The sequence below is a fragment of the Pinus tabuliformis genome, chromosome 7 (assembly GCF_031772625.1).
Source record: "Pinus tabuliformis cultivar Carrire ecotype Pingquan chromosome 7, CPIR1, whole genome shotgun sequence".
Taxonomy (NCBI): domain Eukaryota; kingdom Viridiplantae; phylum Streptophyta; class Pinopsida; order Pinales; family Pinaceae; genus Pinus; species Pinus tabuliformis.
Window position 1 is genome coordinate 833,403,309 of NC_142293.1, and position 17,127 is coordinate 833,420,435.

The window sequence follows — 17,127 nt, forward strand, 5'->3', positions numbered from 1 at the left end:
CAAGATTCCTTGTTTGATGTACTTGGCATGATATTGTTAAACAAAACTATTGTTACAACTTACAATATCACTAGGGTATCTTGATGAGTCTACCAAGCCCTTTGTTAAATTGTAATTTGAACCTGATTGATACCCTATGGTATATGTACTTAGGGTTTGGAAGCAAGTCGTAGACTATCCCTAGGGTTGTGAGAGTTTAGGGTTTGTAAACCCTAGCAAGGGTTTGAGTCAAAAAGGCCTAGGGTTTGTGGACAAAACCCTAGCAATGATGATGGAATGCATGGATGTATGTCTAAGGCTATGTTGCAGGAAACGTGGGGGGGGGGCCGTTTCTAGCTGGAAACTGGGACAAAACGCAGAAACGCGTTTGGTACGGCCAGGAAACGTGTTTCCGGCCGTACTGCCACGTTTCCCGAAACGGAAACGTGGCAGTACGGCCGGAAACGCGTTTCCCGGCCGTACAGCCCGCGTTTCCCAATTGAATTGTGTTTTTTTTTTATTTTTTTTTTTTCAAATTTGTTTTTTAATTTTCTAGATGTGTGTCTAAAGTTATAAAAGTGAATTTTTGCCCTAGTGTTGATATGCAGTTCATGGTAATGTTAAATTCTTAAAGTAAAAGTGATATTCTCCTTTATTTTTCATTTTCATCCTTTTACTTAAATTTTTAACATTACCATGAAATGACTCAGGATGTTTGAGAGTGGTTTCGCCCTCATTGGATTTCATATGGAGAAAGTAGAATTTTAGATCTCACTCAAAATCCAGCAGACTTATTTGTTTTTCAGGATTTCAGGATTGGATTATTGCAATGTTTCCACTGGATTTTATCATGTACTAGGGTATGGAACTTGTATTTAATCAAGAGAACCAAGCCCTCTATGCAGGGGAAACTCCCAATAATCAAGATCATGTAGGGTACTAGGGTATGAAACGTGTATTTAATCAAGAGCACTAAGGTCGCTCGACTATGTAGGAGGAGACTCCCAATACAACAGTGGTCCTTCTAAAGAATGGGATGTGGATGCAGAAAATCCTGATTTGGATCTCTCTCTTGCAGCCTTATAGTCTTTATTGTACTTGCAGCCTCATATATTAATATAAATAAAGGCTGATTTTGAGATTTGGATATCTAATAAAGGTTGCTTTTGGATATTCCGATATTTTTATTTTCATTATGTGATCATTCATGAGTAAATGTGATGTAAATTAAATCTTAATGTTTAAGTGTAATAAATTATAATGTATCATTTATGCTTTATGATTGCACACACACACACACACACACACACATATATATATATATATATATATATATTTAAATATTTTCTCTCTCTCTCTCTCTCTCTCTCTATATATATATATATATATATGTTCGCGTTTCCCCGTTTCCAAAAATTGGGGAGGTTGCGTTTCGTATCGCTTCCCGTTTCGTGCAACTTAGGTCTAAGGTTTGTAAAACTTAGACTAAAACTTGAAGGTTATTAAAATCTAGTGTTTGGACTTAAAACCCTAGTTGATCATTTGTTGAAGATAGTCCAAGGCTTGTGAACTAAGCCCTAGGATGGATTGCTCCCAAAAGAAGGAACTCTAGCTCCCTGATGATGATAAGGATGCAAGCAAACCAAGATCAAGAGGGAGTTGATATACTGTCAAGAGATAAGTACTTTCCTGATTATTTCTATTGTTTTATTTTTAGTCTCTTATCTTGGTTTATCTTGCTTCGTTGTATTTGTTCTTCCTTGGCCTCCTAGTGAGGATTGCAGGTACATAATGAAGACTGCCAAGGATGTGGCAATCGATGGAAGAACAAGGTGACAAGAAGACTTGTGATTGATGAACATTAAACTCAAATGGAACAAACATGATCAACCTGGTTGAAATATTGGTTTTAATCTATAAAAGTCAATTGTGACTTCCAAGATGGATAGAAATCTTATAGAACAATGTTGATCCAATATATATATTAATGGATAGAAATCTTATAGAACAATGTTGACTTTCAAGACGCTTTGCTTCCTAGATTTTTGGGAAATGATGCTTCCACGTATCCGCTTCCAAAAAACGCCCCCGCTTCATGCAACATTGTCCCAAATATCATATCCTTGTGCAAGATGTATACTTGAATCCTTCCATTCCATAGTGCATAGTTTTTCCCATCAAACAGAGGAAATCCATTCTTGGTGTACTCCATGATCTCCCTTCAACTAGTGTTAAAAATATCAGTATCAACAAAATATTGGCGAGGGTCCAGAAAAAACCTTATCCGCAATATCAGCGAAAATATCGGCAAACATAAAATATGCATAATATATTCATTTTTCAGATTTTTAAACATATAAAGCAATAACAACATGAAATAAACACATTGGCACATAAATATGAAGAAAGCACTAATATATATGAGGTAGTGGATGTAAAATAAAAATGGTTCATCAAAGGCGATACCAAATTATGTTGATCCCTAATAATTGTCCAATCAAGGACTCAAATGTGGAGAACCAATACAAAATAACATCACATATATAAAAGTATCTCATCATCATGAGTTATATGTAGCAAAACAAATAAAATTAGCTATCTATCTTAGATCAGTGCCCTCTCCCTACCAGCTATCTATTTGAGATCAGTGCCCTCTCCCTAGCAGCTATCTTTCTGTCTTTTTCATCAATTGCTTCAAGAGCTTTTTGTATAAGCTCCACACTAGAAACTTTACAAAGCATTACATCATGTCCAGGGAATCTAGCCAAATGGTATTTTAACTGTGTAACCATATTGGTCCCACATAATTTGCATGATAGATATGCCCGATTTGTCCCACCATCAGGGTCCCCATACTCCCAAAATGGGTCCAAGGCTTTTGGCATATTTGTAGTGAACTAATTCAAACCTAGGGCACTAAAAAGCAAAAAATTGGCATTAAACACCCCAACACAAAAAATAATAAGTAATAGCCACCTCATTTTAAAAAATAATTTTTTATTACATTATTTGCAATATGAATGAAAAACGGCAATAAGAGGGTGCATAAGAAAGTGAAAAAAAATGAAGCTTGTTGTCCAAATATGGAGAAAACCCTTGCATTGGCTCATGGGCGTGAAAATCGTAGCAAATGGAAAAAACCAAAGAAGCAAAATGTTGGTAGGCAAAAAGGCAAGCAAGGATAACCCTAAATCTATTTTAAAAAATCATTAACATAGGGATTTTTAAGAACATACCTGTTAATGGAAGAAATGAAGTTCATCTTACTGATCTTCAATCTTTGATCCACAAAAAAAAATTAGTTGGTGGTGATAATGGTTGTTTGATCCTCAATCCCACCTTGAAAACCACCACAAAGATCTACCCCTTCCTTCTCCAAGACTAAGAAACCAAAATGAGCAAATAAAACTACCAAAATCGCTTATCTAGTCTTGGCCCAGCTTGCCCAGCGATATTTGATGTCGTAGAGCGCTATTTTGCCGAAATATCAGCGATATTTCAAAAATATCGCAAAATTTCTAGGCAAGAAAATATCGCGATATTTTATTGGCGATATTTCAGCTTGCCAAAAATATCGCAATATTTCCAAATATCATCAATATTTCATCGATATTATCAACACTGCCTTCAACGATTAGACTGATTTTATAGGGACCTGCTCTAATTCCAATTGTTGGCAATACTGAGAGGGGGGTGAATCAGTGTTTCTTAGCAATTAGTAACTTATTAATCTTTTCCGAGCACTAATTAATCTTCAACAGTAATTCAAAAACATAAATAAGCAGTAGACAGTGGACACAAGAATTTTTAGGTGGAAAGCCCCTTCGGGTCAACAACCACCAACGTTTTTCTAATAAGTTCTTTTAATTTTCAGCTCCAACTAAAAAGAAAGCCCCAACTCCCTAGAACTCTAGAAAAGCATTCATTCTCCAGCACCCACTGGAAGGACGCCACAACACCCTGGTTTTATCAGCAGTAAGGATGCTCCAACAAGCTAGCAAGCTCCAACTTGCCCTAGCACCACCCTACCACCCTAAAGTGTTTTCAGGCTCCAACCTGAAGGTGACTTCAACCACCTCCCTAGCACCACTACCACCCTGAAAATGACAAAAATTTAATACAATATTGTGGACTCCCATACCAGGGACAATGGTCCACTTACAATGATATACAATGATTTTTCTTCAACTGACCAAAAACCCTAAGACCTAAGCCCTTGTCCCAACAACAACCATTGTGACACAATGACTCTTACAATCCCAGTACAATAATATCTATACAAATTTTCACAAGACTCTGAGTTTACAATCACAACTGTTCAATGAAAATGTCTCTGGAGTCTGAAGTGAGGATGTTGCAGATGATGAAATGGTTGTAAGATGACTAAAACCTCCACTGTTGCAAATGATATGACACTAGAGCCAACCAAGACAAACTCTTGTTCCAAACTTTATAACTGATAGTATAATACTTGCTGTGGTGATGCCTGGAAGTAAACTTCACTTCTGTACAATGATGAAATCTGTGCAAGCACTGCTAAAGACAGAATTCTTGTAGCCAAGATTCAGACCTCTTGTAGGATGACTGTAACACCCTTGCTGAAGATCATTGTTGTCAAACTAATGTGGATTGACAGCTGTAGCTTGAGTGAAGATACTAGCAACTGAATAAAACCGGCTACACCAACCCTTTCTTATGTATAGCATTAAAGAGAAACTGCTGTAACAATACACAGTCCTCTGTCTAGGGCTTAACAACAAGAGCTACACAGCATCATACCTTGTGATATTATTGATTGCAACAATATTTCATCATAGCTTGCTTGAGTCGGCTTGATACATGTGATGGATATGTATGTCTGCAGAATCAAATGAGCCACCTGTGTTCTTTAAACTTTGTTCCAATCCCAGAGAGAGATCATCCACTGACGAGACTGACTTCTTCAGCACTGTAGCCAAGCTTACTTTATAACAAATTTTGGCAATGAAGATCAACACTTCTTTACTGCTGGCTTATGAAAACTGGACTTCTAATTTGATTAATCCATTCTTCCTCAGGACGGACGATGTTAGATTACCATACTAGCCATTGAACATGCTGTGGATACTGTGAAATTATTCGCTGCTCTTGGTAACTGACTTTCACACTTTCGATGACCTATCTTGTCCTCAATTTACACCGCAAGGGTTACTTCACTCTCTTTTGGACCAACACTATCACAATAGTCCAAAAACCTTTCACTGCTTGATAAGGTCAAAGGTCAAATCGGGCTGAGGTTTTAGTATAGAGTTGATGCCCTAGGACCCTGTAATGTTGCCTCAGAACTGATGCCCTAACTGCAGGGATTTCTGCCAATCAGATAGGGCCGAGAGCTGCAATATAACCTACACCTGCAATCAAAATAAGCCCAAGCAAATCCCTAATATCCCAAAAAGAAAATGCAGTAGAAAAACCCTTATTCTAGATGCTAGGGCCAAAGGTGTGATAGCAGGTCCCAACATGGGTCAAGAGATTTCTTTAGAGATGAGCCTCTCATCCAAAACTGACCTTCGGTCTTCCCTTGAAGCAAACAAAGTTCGTACTTCCCGTTAAATACTCCAGAAAACTCGGAATATAAAGATCTCCATTACAAGAATATATATTAGAAAGTATGAATAAGAATGATTGATACAATTGAGAGTGAGGGACCTCCTTATATACTAGGCAGGTGCCTCTTCATGGAGGGTCATGTCCCATTTAGACATGTCTCTTCATTACTAATTACTAATTAACTCATCATCATTACAATTATCATCATTATTTATATATTATTTTATTCATAACAATTGTCTTCCTCCTCAAAAAAGCTTTGTCCAAAAAGCTTGTTGATGAAAGGGCTTGATTTCATTTTCTGCTATGAACGTCTTCTCGTCTCCGGACAGTCATCTTTGTCGATACAAGTTGATATGATCCTTGGAGTGACATATAAAATTGTTGCACAGAGAAGTGATTGGACCATCCTAGATCAATCTTCTGTGGAACCTTGCGGTGATCGAAAACTTGTGATGAATTGTTATCACTGGACTGACTTGTGTGCACTTCAGTATTCTTCGGAACATAAGTTTGTTGTTTATGTTCTGAGTGATACAGATTCGTAGATTGATTGAGATGTCTATTCTTGTGATTCAGATGATGATAAGGAGTTCTTCTGGTTGGAATTTCCCTTATCATGTTAGTGCCAATTCCCTGATTTCCTTTAGGTGTTGTTGTTGTTGAGTTGGCATCATCATTTGGAATGTTCATCATTTGAACTGCAACTTCTAAGTATGTTTTAACTTCTTTTGGTTTCTCCTCCTCTTAAGTCGTGATATTAAATGGATCGGTATTTATTCCTTTACCTTCAACCTGGAATGACAACTTCGACACTTCTTTCGTGATAAGTTCTTCTAACTTGTTTTCCAATGACTTCCTATCATCCTTAAGTTTCTTAATTTGAGTGAGTAGACTTCGATTATGGTCTCTAAGACGTAAAAGTTCCTCATTTTCTGACTCAACAAGGTGACTTCCCAAACGAACCTTCAAAAAAAGCCAATTAATCACATAATTACCCTCTCTTTGTATATGTCCTTTCCTGCACAAGGGTCGAATTAATTTCAGAGTTAACTTTCAAGGAATAATCATTTCTAGTGCATCCTTTGGAGAGATATCAGGGTCTCTTTTATAGATGATCCTTTGAATAGAAGGGGCTTCAAATAGTTGACTGTTGGAGTAATTTTTAGGAGTAACATTTGAATTTTCCATGCCTTGTATCCTAAGCTAGGAAGGTCGCTGCCCTTTTGGTGAATGAATTTAGCCTTTAATGTATGAAGGAGACTTCATATGGGTGCAAAACACTTGTGATGTCGTCCTCAAGATGATTGCTCCACAAAACATGATAAAGAACCCTTATGCTTGATGTCTAATGGCAAACAACCAATGAAAGAGTGCCATGTCACCACCCCTTGGGGTTTTTGCCCACTCATTGTGGTCTTTAACTTCAAATGAAGATATCTCACAAATCATGAAAAATTGCATGCGTGCCACATACTACCAAAAACATATTGACGAGGAGAATCCATCTAAGGTGGTATGGATGCAAGAATCAATGATTTGACATGTCATATTAGTCAACAAGAGGCGGGTGTTGCTTGGGTTGACATCAATGACAACCACCTATCAATAGAATTTTAATTTACACTAAAAGATTCATGAATCATAAGATATTTTTATAAATGGATGATGACTATACATACTAAAAGAGGTCCCGAAAAACAATTAAAATGCATGGTTCTATCTCTAGGATACGTGCCTTGAACTCCATAGCATGTGATAAATTTATTTCAGAAACACCTATCCACTTTTTCAGCTTAGAATTTCAATCAACGTATCATATATAACCTAAGTCACATGACACGAGGACACGAGACCTGGAGGACTTGTAAATACGAGTATTCGACACGAGACACGACCCTGGAAACAAGACACAAGGGACACGTTTTATATATATATATAAAATACTGAAATATAGTGCTTGATCCATATAGATATGAATCATGATGATATATATTTAATATTAATATAGACTACTTACTATTTAGTAATTTACTAGTTAGTTTACCAATTACTACATCAATGATGTTCACAGGTCAATGTTCATTGTTCATGTTATAATTTTTTTTATTAACTTCAAACAAGTTTGATCATGTTCAAACTTCACATAAGGTAGTTTATGAACTATAAATTTATGTGTTCAAACTTCATTGTTGACCAGAGCATTAATCGAGCTTTCCCTCCCTTTAGACCTCGAAGGTGTAGTGAGCAATGAACACATGACGGGGAGCTGGGATTTTTATTTCAACACACGATCTATACGTGGTCACTCATGTATAATTAAGTTAAGTTCTGTAGGCTATAACACAACTTACAGGAAATTTAAGTGCTCCAAACTCTCAGCGAAGCACGCGAACGCTCGTCTCCTGCATCTCCAAGTCCAGGTCGATGTGAAGTTGTGAGCATTGCACTCGAATCTGATGGAATTCTTCACACTACACAACAAATGTGATTTCGGTGGCGAGCAAACTCGACTTCGGTGGCAAACAATGACAAAAATAAACCATGTTGCAGGTTTTAAATGTCACTTTTCATGGGACACGTGTCCTAAGAACCAAAAATGTTAGGGAACATTTTCGCCACGTCCAAAACATGTGTCTCAATTGGAGGACATGAAGAAAAACGTTTTCGACATGTTTTAGGGCATGTTTCATGTTCGACACGTGAAATACGGGGCACGAGACCCTGAGGGCCGTGTCCTGTGACTTAGTATGTAACTCTAATGAATTTTACTAGCACCGCCAAGTCATTCTTAATCAACACAGTCTTTCCCTATACTAACTTTGGATCACAATTCAAGAAGGCCTGTAAATTATCCATCAAAACTTCAGGAGAATCCATATCAAAAGTATTTAGTCACAGGTTCTCATGAATATTTGATGGATAATTTCATAGACCGCAGAAACTTTAAAGATATTAAGGCCTGTAAAATTGGATTTAAGATTGCATATTCTGAATGTCACTACACACCAAGCTTCAAAATAGTTATACAACCAGAAATGTTAAACCCACAAGGCTTGAGCCCAAGGCTTCTTGTGGCATTGACTTATCACTCCATAATTAGCGTTAAAATATTTCAGCACAGATGCCCTATATCAATTAGCTATAATAATGTACACACCAAAATTAATGAGTTTTCAGCTTACATTTTTCTGGTCTTCATTGCTTTTATGTATCGAGCCTCTTGCGCTGAGTTGGAACTCTTAACATCCCTAAAGAGACCATCAACAGAAACTGTCCTCTCCTGAGATAAAAAATAACATTCATGTTTTATGTTAACCTAAAGAAGTTAACTGAATTATCTTATTCTTGGCAACAAAGGCTCTTATCTGCGGAACATAAGCAAAATTCTTAGATGTTTCTACATTATCTTTTAACATACAATTGTGTATAGTCAGATCATATGCAAACATCATCTAAGACTAAGCCTACAAGGCTATTAAACTACGAATAAAATTCTACTCACAGGAGAGATTCCAGAAAATCCTAAATCAGATTCACCAAACTGAACGCTCACAAAATAGTTGTATAGCATTTCTGATATGTCCAACACCTGCCAATTACAAACAAAAAGATAAATGGATGTAAAAGATTAACACTCAAATCTAGATCCCTAAGATCATGGATTACCTTAAATGATAATGTCAAATTAGAGATTTTAATAGAAAAAAATTACGCATGCCATACATACCTCTACCCATTCTGCACGAAAATCACAATAGGGTGCACGATAAAGCTTCACACGATTATCAGTTGTGCAAACAGCGAGTAAACAACTGCACAAAGACTATTCATGGAATTTATCTCAAATCCAGACAAGGAGCTGATCTTCTCCCCATGAGTAAAAGCATTTTTACTTTAATCTATCTTATAGCTTTGGTCAATATGAACTTATGAAGTCTGTAAGCTGAAATAACTAAAACAAATGTTTGTCACAATCTCAGATGAAATCCTAGCTATGTTAGAAGCCTTAAATGCTGTGTCCAAATAGCTGAAAAATAGCACAAGATGAAACTTTGTATGAATAAAACAGTAAGACACGGACATGCATACCCTCCATTTGGAGCCATTCCTTGTTGGGACCAAGCAATAGATCGAACATAAGAGCGTACATCTCTTGACAAACAGGTGGGCAAAAGGCATCCTGTCAAAAGATCTGCACCAACACCAGAGCTCAATATTTATTGCCTAAACTACACCACCAAAACATATGTATTGAATTCACTTTTCATTCTCAAAATAATAGAAGGAAATCAGTGGTGATTGACAAGTCAAAATAACATATCATGCATGTTCAAGGTCTTTTTGCATCTTCCATTCAAATAGACTTTCCTAACATTGATCAGAGTAGATTTTCCAGTAATTACCAGATTAACAGGCATAGGTGTTACTTTAGATGATTAATTCAAGAAAGGAATAGATCATTCAAAGCAACAAAGACTTCACTGTGAAAGATTTGTGTTCTTGGAAACTTAGGAGGAACTGAATAACCTACAGTATCATATCACAATTCCCCATTTTTGGAAAATGCAGGGAAACACATGGGAAGCATGTCCCCAGTATGGGGAGCACAGTTCCCAGAAACAGAGGGATCTGGTTGCAACCCTGCACACCCTCACCCCCCAACCCCACCATTTTTTTGCCCAACATCCCTTTAAGCAATGTTGCACGAAGTGGGGACATTTTTTGGAAGTGAAGCATTGGAAGCTTCATTTTCCAAAAATCTAGAAAGCGAAGTGTCTCAGATATATATATTCAAAAAAGACATCCAAAATACCAAATCAGCTGTAGAAGATATGAAAACATGGATATTTGCACATAAATCAAGATAGATATGGCATCCATTTTACATCAACCATCTAGAATCTAGATTCCTCTCCTCTTGTCTAGCCTTTGCCTCTACTTTCATTTTCTAGGGATATTAGTCAACATTGGCCACTTTTGATCAAATGGGTAATCCAAACCTTGTAATATGCTATAGAAAGCTTAACATGCTTGATCAATGATTTTGACTTGAGTGCAGGTACATTTTTGCTAGAGCCATGACAAACGAGTTCAACAATCAACACCACCAACACTGGGGTACATATAGGGCTTGGTGCTCCCAATTAAATGCCAATCACATGCCCTCATACATGATATAATCTAATGAAATGCCACAATCCATTGATCCTGAAAACTGTTAAATCTCCTAAATTTTGAATGGGATATGAAATTCTATTTTCTCCATATGAAGTTTGATGAAATTGGAACCACTCACAAACATCCCAAGTCATTTCATGGTAATGTTAAAAATTTAAGACATTGATAATGAAAGATAAAGGAGAATGTCAGTTTTACTTTAAGAAATTAACATTACCATTAGGGAGCATCTAGGAAGTGTCTAGGGAGCATCAAGGAGGCACCTTGGGAGTGTTCGGGAAGCATAATTCCTCACATAACAATTCAAAAACCAAGTCCATGGAACCATCCACATCTCTCTCGGATCCATTTGCAATCCGTGGCGGAACCATGCGAGATCTGTGATGAAACCACGGATTGGGCCGATTGAACCGTCATGGTTCCGTTTTTCCAAGAACCATGAAAATTTGGTGGAAGGATCAGTGGCTGATCCGTCCAAGATGAGAATCCACCTCCTGATCCAAGGGGGACATATCCTACAACATTCCTTTAAGACAAAACAAAGATAGAAGATTGAGCTTTGAAGAGTCTTGGTAATTAATGGCAATGTTAAAAACTTGTTGACATTCTCCTTCATCTTACCTTTTATATCCTTTTACTTAAATTCTTGATGACATTCTCCTTTATCTTACCTTTTTTATCCTTGAACTTTTAACATGACCATTAATTGTTTCAAGATGTTTGAGTGTGGTTTCAATTTCCAACCTCATTACACTTATATGGAGAAAGAAGAATTTTGTATCCTATCAAAAATTCAACAGACTTGATAGTTTTCAAGATTGGCAAGATTGTAGCCTTTCCACTAGATTTCTATCACGTATGAGGGTATTGGATTGGCATTAATCAATACCATCAAGCTATGGGATTTTGCATCATGCAATCATCTATGAGAGTTAATATAGACATCTCTCACCTTTTAAAATGACATTTGTATCATTATTATTTTCTTGCAAGATAATGTGTTATTTTACCGCAAAAGAAAAAACTCTATATCTATATTTCTTGTATTTTGTATATACCATGTTTCCCCGTCAAGTGGGTGTAGCTCAGGTGGTAGGGAGGAGTTGTTATTGTCCTTCCCAACCTGGTTCCAATACCACCGATATTGACATGCTCACTCCTTGGGAGTCATTTCTACATGAAATATAACAGGCTCACCTAGACACGGGTGGGTTTTCCGTCGATATAGCTAATATCGATCTATGTTATAGTGAACCACATATATATATATATAGATATATACACGATGTTTCCCCACATACCTATTTTGGGGAGGCCACATTTCCAAGTGTTCCCATCTCATAAACTTATACACATTTTGTGCAACTTAAGCCATTTTCCTCAGTGTTCCACGGGGTCGCGTCCCCCCACCTGGGGGTCGAGTTTCCTAGCTCCCTTACACTCCGGGGACTTGGGGACGAGAGGGGGACGGTTCCCCACGCTCCCAAAAAACAGGGGACGTGAGCAAAATTGAAAGGGGTCGTTTCCTCCATTTTTGGGGTTGTTTCCTCCAATTGGGGTCGTTTCCTAGGCGAAAGGGGTCTTAAGGGGTCTTGAGGGGTCGTTTCCCTAGAAAAAAATTGCAAATTTTTTTTATGAAACAAAAAAATCATAATTTTTAATATTTGTTGACCGACCGGGAAGGGTTTACATTATGTTCATTTCACATTTCATTTTCTGTTTGCTCCTTCGTTGAACTAAACACTACCTCCATCTCCAAGCAACCTTATGTCTGCTCCTTTGTTGAACGAAACGTTGTCGTCGATGTATCAGACTTGACTTTTATATTATTCAATATTCAATGTTCATAGTTGGAAGTGGAACATCAATATGGTTTAAAGTTTAAAGTTTAAAACTTTAAACATTTATAATTTTATAATTTATTTTCATTGTGCATTGTTAGTAAGTTAGTAGACTAGTAGTTACACTGTACAGTTACAAAATTACATGTATGATGTATGATTATAATTTATATGATAATGATATGAATGATCATGATTTTCATTTTAAATTTGTTTCAGTTATATGATTCATCAATTTATATTTTATATTTATAAGTTTTTAAGACCCCGACGTCCCCCCACGTTTCATAAAATTTGGTGGGGAGCTTTTGCATAGGTCGCTCCTGCGTATCCCCACTCCCTCGCCTCCTCGTCCCTAAAACTTGGTGGAACATTGATTTTTCTTAGTACTTATTAGATTCTAAATGATGAATATAAATCAATGTATACAATATTTCATTTTTGAATCTAAATCGTGTTTATATCATTTAAAATTTTGAATTTACTATTCTACTATTTACTATTTAGTCTTTAGTATTTACATTGCACATTGACGAATTTGCATGGGATAAGTTGTTACTATTTGGGTTTTATCATTATTAATTTTGATTTTATAATTTTAGAGATAGGGACTATTATGCTAGGGACCCCGACATCTCCTTGTCCTACATGAATTTCCCTAAAATTTGGGGGTGGCTCCCACATGTCCCCTATATGCATTTCCCTACTCATGTGCTCCCCCATCTTGGAAAGTTCATGGTACATTGAGAAACAATTAAGTTACATTAAATTATGAGTTTTCTATAGAGTATATTTTGTATAGAAAATATCAAAACCAACTTCAAAAATATAATACCAGAAATATAAATATAAATAAATAAATAAATAAATCATGTTTCTTCATCCATCAAAGTTTCCACACCAATTTCTAATTTTTGAAACACATATATCCATAATTCATGTGTTGGCATTAAGCTTTAAGTCATCAAATTCAAAAATTGCATGTTAGCATTAGCACATCTCAAGCTTGAATTTTATGCTCCATAACCAAAAAAGTAACTTTCTAATAGTCGAAATCATCACCACTTTACTTACAAATTATCATAATCAATGCTACTACATCTGCACTAGGACCATAAACGAAGATGTATTCAAGAATTCATCATGATTCCATTCCTCTAACTATAACCCTCTTCTTGGTTATGCCCATGGCCCGTAGCCCCAAATACATTACCTTAAACTAATAAATAGTTATGGCTTGCCTTTTTTGTTCCACAAACAAGGGGGGTCTCATACACCAATTTGGTGTTTGGCTTGGTCGTGACCTAAAAGTTAGATTATTATTATTATTATTATATATATATATATATATATATATATATATATATATATATATATACATCAGCAGTACGAAAAATGAATGGAAGGGTATATACAATGGAATTTACATCCGCTTCCTTAATGCAACTAATATTGCTATGAAGTCAAAATCAGCAGCAAAACCTAAGAGTTTGGTATCCTTAATCAATATTGTCCCTTTTGCCAAAAGCTTGCATGCATACCTCCTCTCCCCATAACTAACAAAAAGAAACCAAATAACTAACCTCATTTTTAAACATATATTTGCAATGGAGTTTCCAAAGGAAAAATAATGTTGAAACTTTCAAACAATGCCAAACACCGACTAAAGAATCTCAAATCACACACCCGGAATCCCTCAACAAAGCTCCCCTCCAATGCAGATGCCCCTAAAGAATGCTTTCCAACTGCAACTGAACCTGAACCCAACAAGACCTCACAAAAAAGCACCACCAAAGGATGTGCTTTATAGTTTCAACCTTTAAACAACGAAGGTGGAGTCCATTTGAAAGGCCACTCTTGGAAAACCAACCCTTGGAGGGGAGAACTTGATAGATCATCAACCAAGCAAACACAAAGAGTTTATAAGAAACCTTCACCAAATAAACACTATGCATCCTTCAGATCCAACGAATCTCCACATCCAATGAAACCCAGTGAGCATTTAGAACTAGATTTGGCACATGCCTGTGATGCAGAATGGACTAAAGTTTACAAGAATGATGTCGACTCAAGGGCCTCCAAAAGTCCAATCTTAATCATGCGAGAAGGAAAATGACATATCAATGTTCATATTGAATGGATCTTCCACGCACTAAGCCCCATAATCTCCAAAAAAGTTGGTTTACTCTCAAGGAAAAATGCAAACTCTTGAATCACTAATAGTCAATTCTTCCAAGAGCAACAACTGGTATCCTACAAAACTCTTTAAAAGAATATATTCCTACTTAAGCTCCTTGCCTAAAAGCATGATAAATCAAAGACACAGGTGTGTTCCAGCTTCCAACCTCAAATCGACCTTCTGCCCAAGTCACACCCAGCTTTGTTTCTTGACATTTGCCAACAAACCAAACCTACCACCTTCCTCCAAGCTACCCAAATAATTTTGATAATAAAAGAACCTACAATTTGGAAATTATGTAGAGAAATATGATATCACAGCAATCAAATGGACCCCTAAGATTACCGACATGCTAATTTAAAAGTAATTTGTGCCACAACAAAATCTGCAAAGGAAAGGTGCCCTCCACATATCTAACAACACAGTTATCTCCCAAAATGATCCCATGCATCGCAATGCCTATCAAACCAAGGTCTCCCTCATCATTGGGCATGAGCAAATGTCCCAAGGCAACATGCTGAGATCCTTAGCCTCACCATACTTGGCCCACAAATACGAACACAATATCTACTCCAAACAATAAAACTATACCGTCTTGAGAAGCCAACAGGGTATACATTATTAATGTTCGAAGCTTGAAAGTATTTTCTCACCACTATTAGCTCAAGCTACAAAGAGGAGGTCTTTATATTGCCCAAAACAAAACCTACAAAACCTCCAGATATCTAACCATACACTTAGCTCCCAAAATGCTCCCATGCATCACAACGTCTATCAAACCAAGGCTTCCCTCATCCTTGGGCACAAGCAAAAATCCCATGGCACCATGGTGAGACCTTGAGCCCCACCATACCAGCCCACAAATACGAGTGCAAGATTTGCTCCAAACAACAAAACTAGACCCTCTTGGTAAGCCAACAAGATGCATAATAAATGTGCAAAGCTTGAAAGTTTTTTCTCACCACTATTAGTTCAGCTACAAAGGGGAGGTCTTTACACTTCCAAACAAAATTTTACACTACAATTTGGAAATTATGTAGAGAAATATGATATCACATCAATCAAATGGACCCCTAATATTACCGACGTGCTAATTTAAAACCAATTTGTGCCACAACAAACTATGCAAAGGAAAGGTGCCCTCCATATATCTAACAACACAGTTATCTCCCAAAATGATCCCATGCATCGCAATGCCTATCAAACCAAGGTCTCCCTCATCCTTGGGCATGAGCAGATGTCCCAAGGCAACATGTTGAGACCCTTAGCCCCACCATACTTGGCCCACAAATACGAGCACAAGATCTACAACAAACAACAAAACTATACCCTCTTGAGAAGCCAACAGGATATACATTATAAATGTTCAAAGCTTGAAAGTTTTTTCTCACCACTATTAGCTCAAGCTACAAAGAGGAGGTCTTTATATTGCCCAAAACAAAACCTGCAAAACCTCCAGATATCTAACCACACACTTAGCTCCCAAAATGCTCCCATGCATCACAACGTCTATCAAACCAAGGCTTCCCTCATCCTTGGGCACAAGCAAAAATCCCATGGCACCATGGTGAGACCTTGAGCCCCACCATACCAGCCCACAAATACGAGCACAAGATCTGCTCCAAACAACAAAACTAGACCCTCTTGGTAAGCCAACAAGATGCATAATAAATGTGCAAAGCTTGAAATTTTTTGCTCACCACTATTAGTTCAGCGACAAAGGGGAGGTCTTTACACTTCCCAAACAAAATTTTACACTACATCCACTTGAGGCATTAATCCCACATAGCAATCGAGGAGAGTCCAATACCAGCAGGGAATACCAAGATATCTCATAATAACACTAGGACGAACAAACTTTCAAGTGGCTGGAATCCAAGCAGTTGACTCATCAAGACCAACCAACTAGATGTGAAATTTTTAAAACTATTGCAATTAATCTAGTTATTATTCACCTATCGCTAAAATAATATTTGTCTTCTACAAATTAAATACGAAACATACTGAATGAAACACTACTGCAACTTCACCAAAATCAAATCACAAGAACTGAGAAAATAACACAAAACACAAAATTATAGACACCGATATTTGTAGACAAATTGTCCGTGGAAAAACCCCAGTGTGGGGAAAATAGTTCTACAAATGAGAGTTTTATTATTCTTCAACAATTTTGTAATTGGAGTTACATACCCTGTTTGTCGTAAAATTAGCAAACCTCCGACAAATTATTTTCTTCACTTATGCTAGATGATTTGAGGTCCTGGAAGCAACTCAGCATCTCAAAAGCAATACGGCCCTCCTCTAGAACCCTGAATTGATCCACACGTGCGGCCCTGACAAATAACTTGGCCTCTT

At 37.0% G+C, this 17,127-nt stretch overlaps 1 protein-coding gene across 8 annotated transcripts in view; it reads right to left on the minus strand.

The window, feature by feature from the left end:
* Positions 1 to 17,127, minus strand: part of LOC149250198 (Transducin/WD40 repeat-like superfamily protein) — a 188,909-nt gene that overhangs the window by 70,289 nt on the left and 101,493 nt on the right. For 7 of the 8 annotated variants that reach the window (XM_089458945.1, XM_089458943.1, XM_089458941.1 and 4 more), the window contains 4 exons: positions 9,661 to 9,763; positions 9,299 to 9,383; positions 9,074 to 9,160; positions 8,754 to 8,851 (listed from right to left, as the gene is read on the minus strand). In XM_089458945.1, the coding sequence (XP_089315071.1) occupies positions 8,754 to 8,851; positions 9,074 to 9,160; positions 9,299 to 9,383; positions 9,661 to 9,763 (373 nt within the window). Of the gene's footprint in view, positions 1 to 8,753; positions 8,852 to 9,073; positions 9,161 to 9,298; positions 9,395 to 9,660; positions 9,764 to 17,127 lie in introns of all 8 variants that reach the window. The other variant, XM_089458944.1, reaches the window with a different exon arrangement.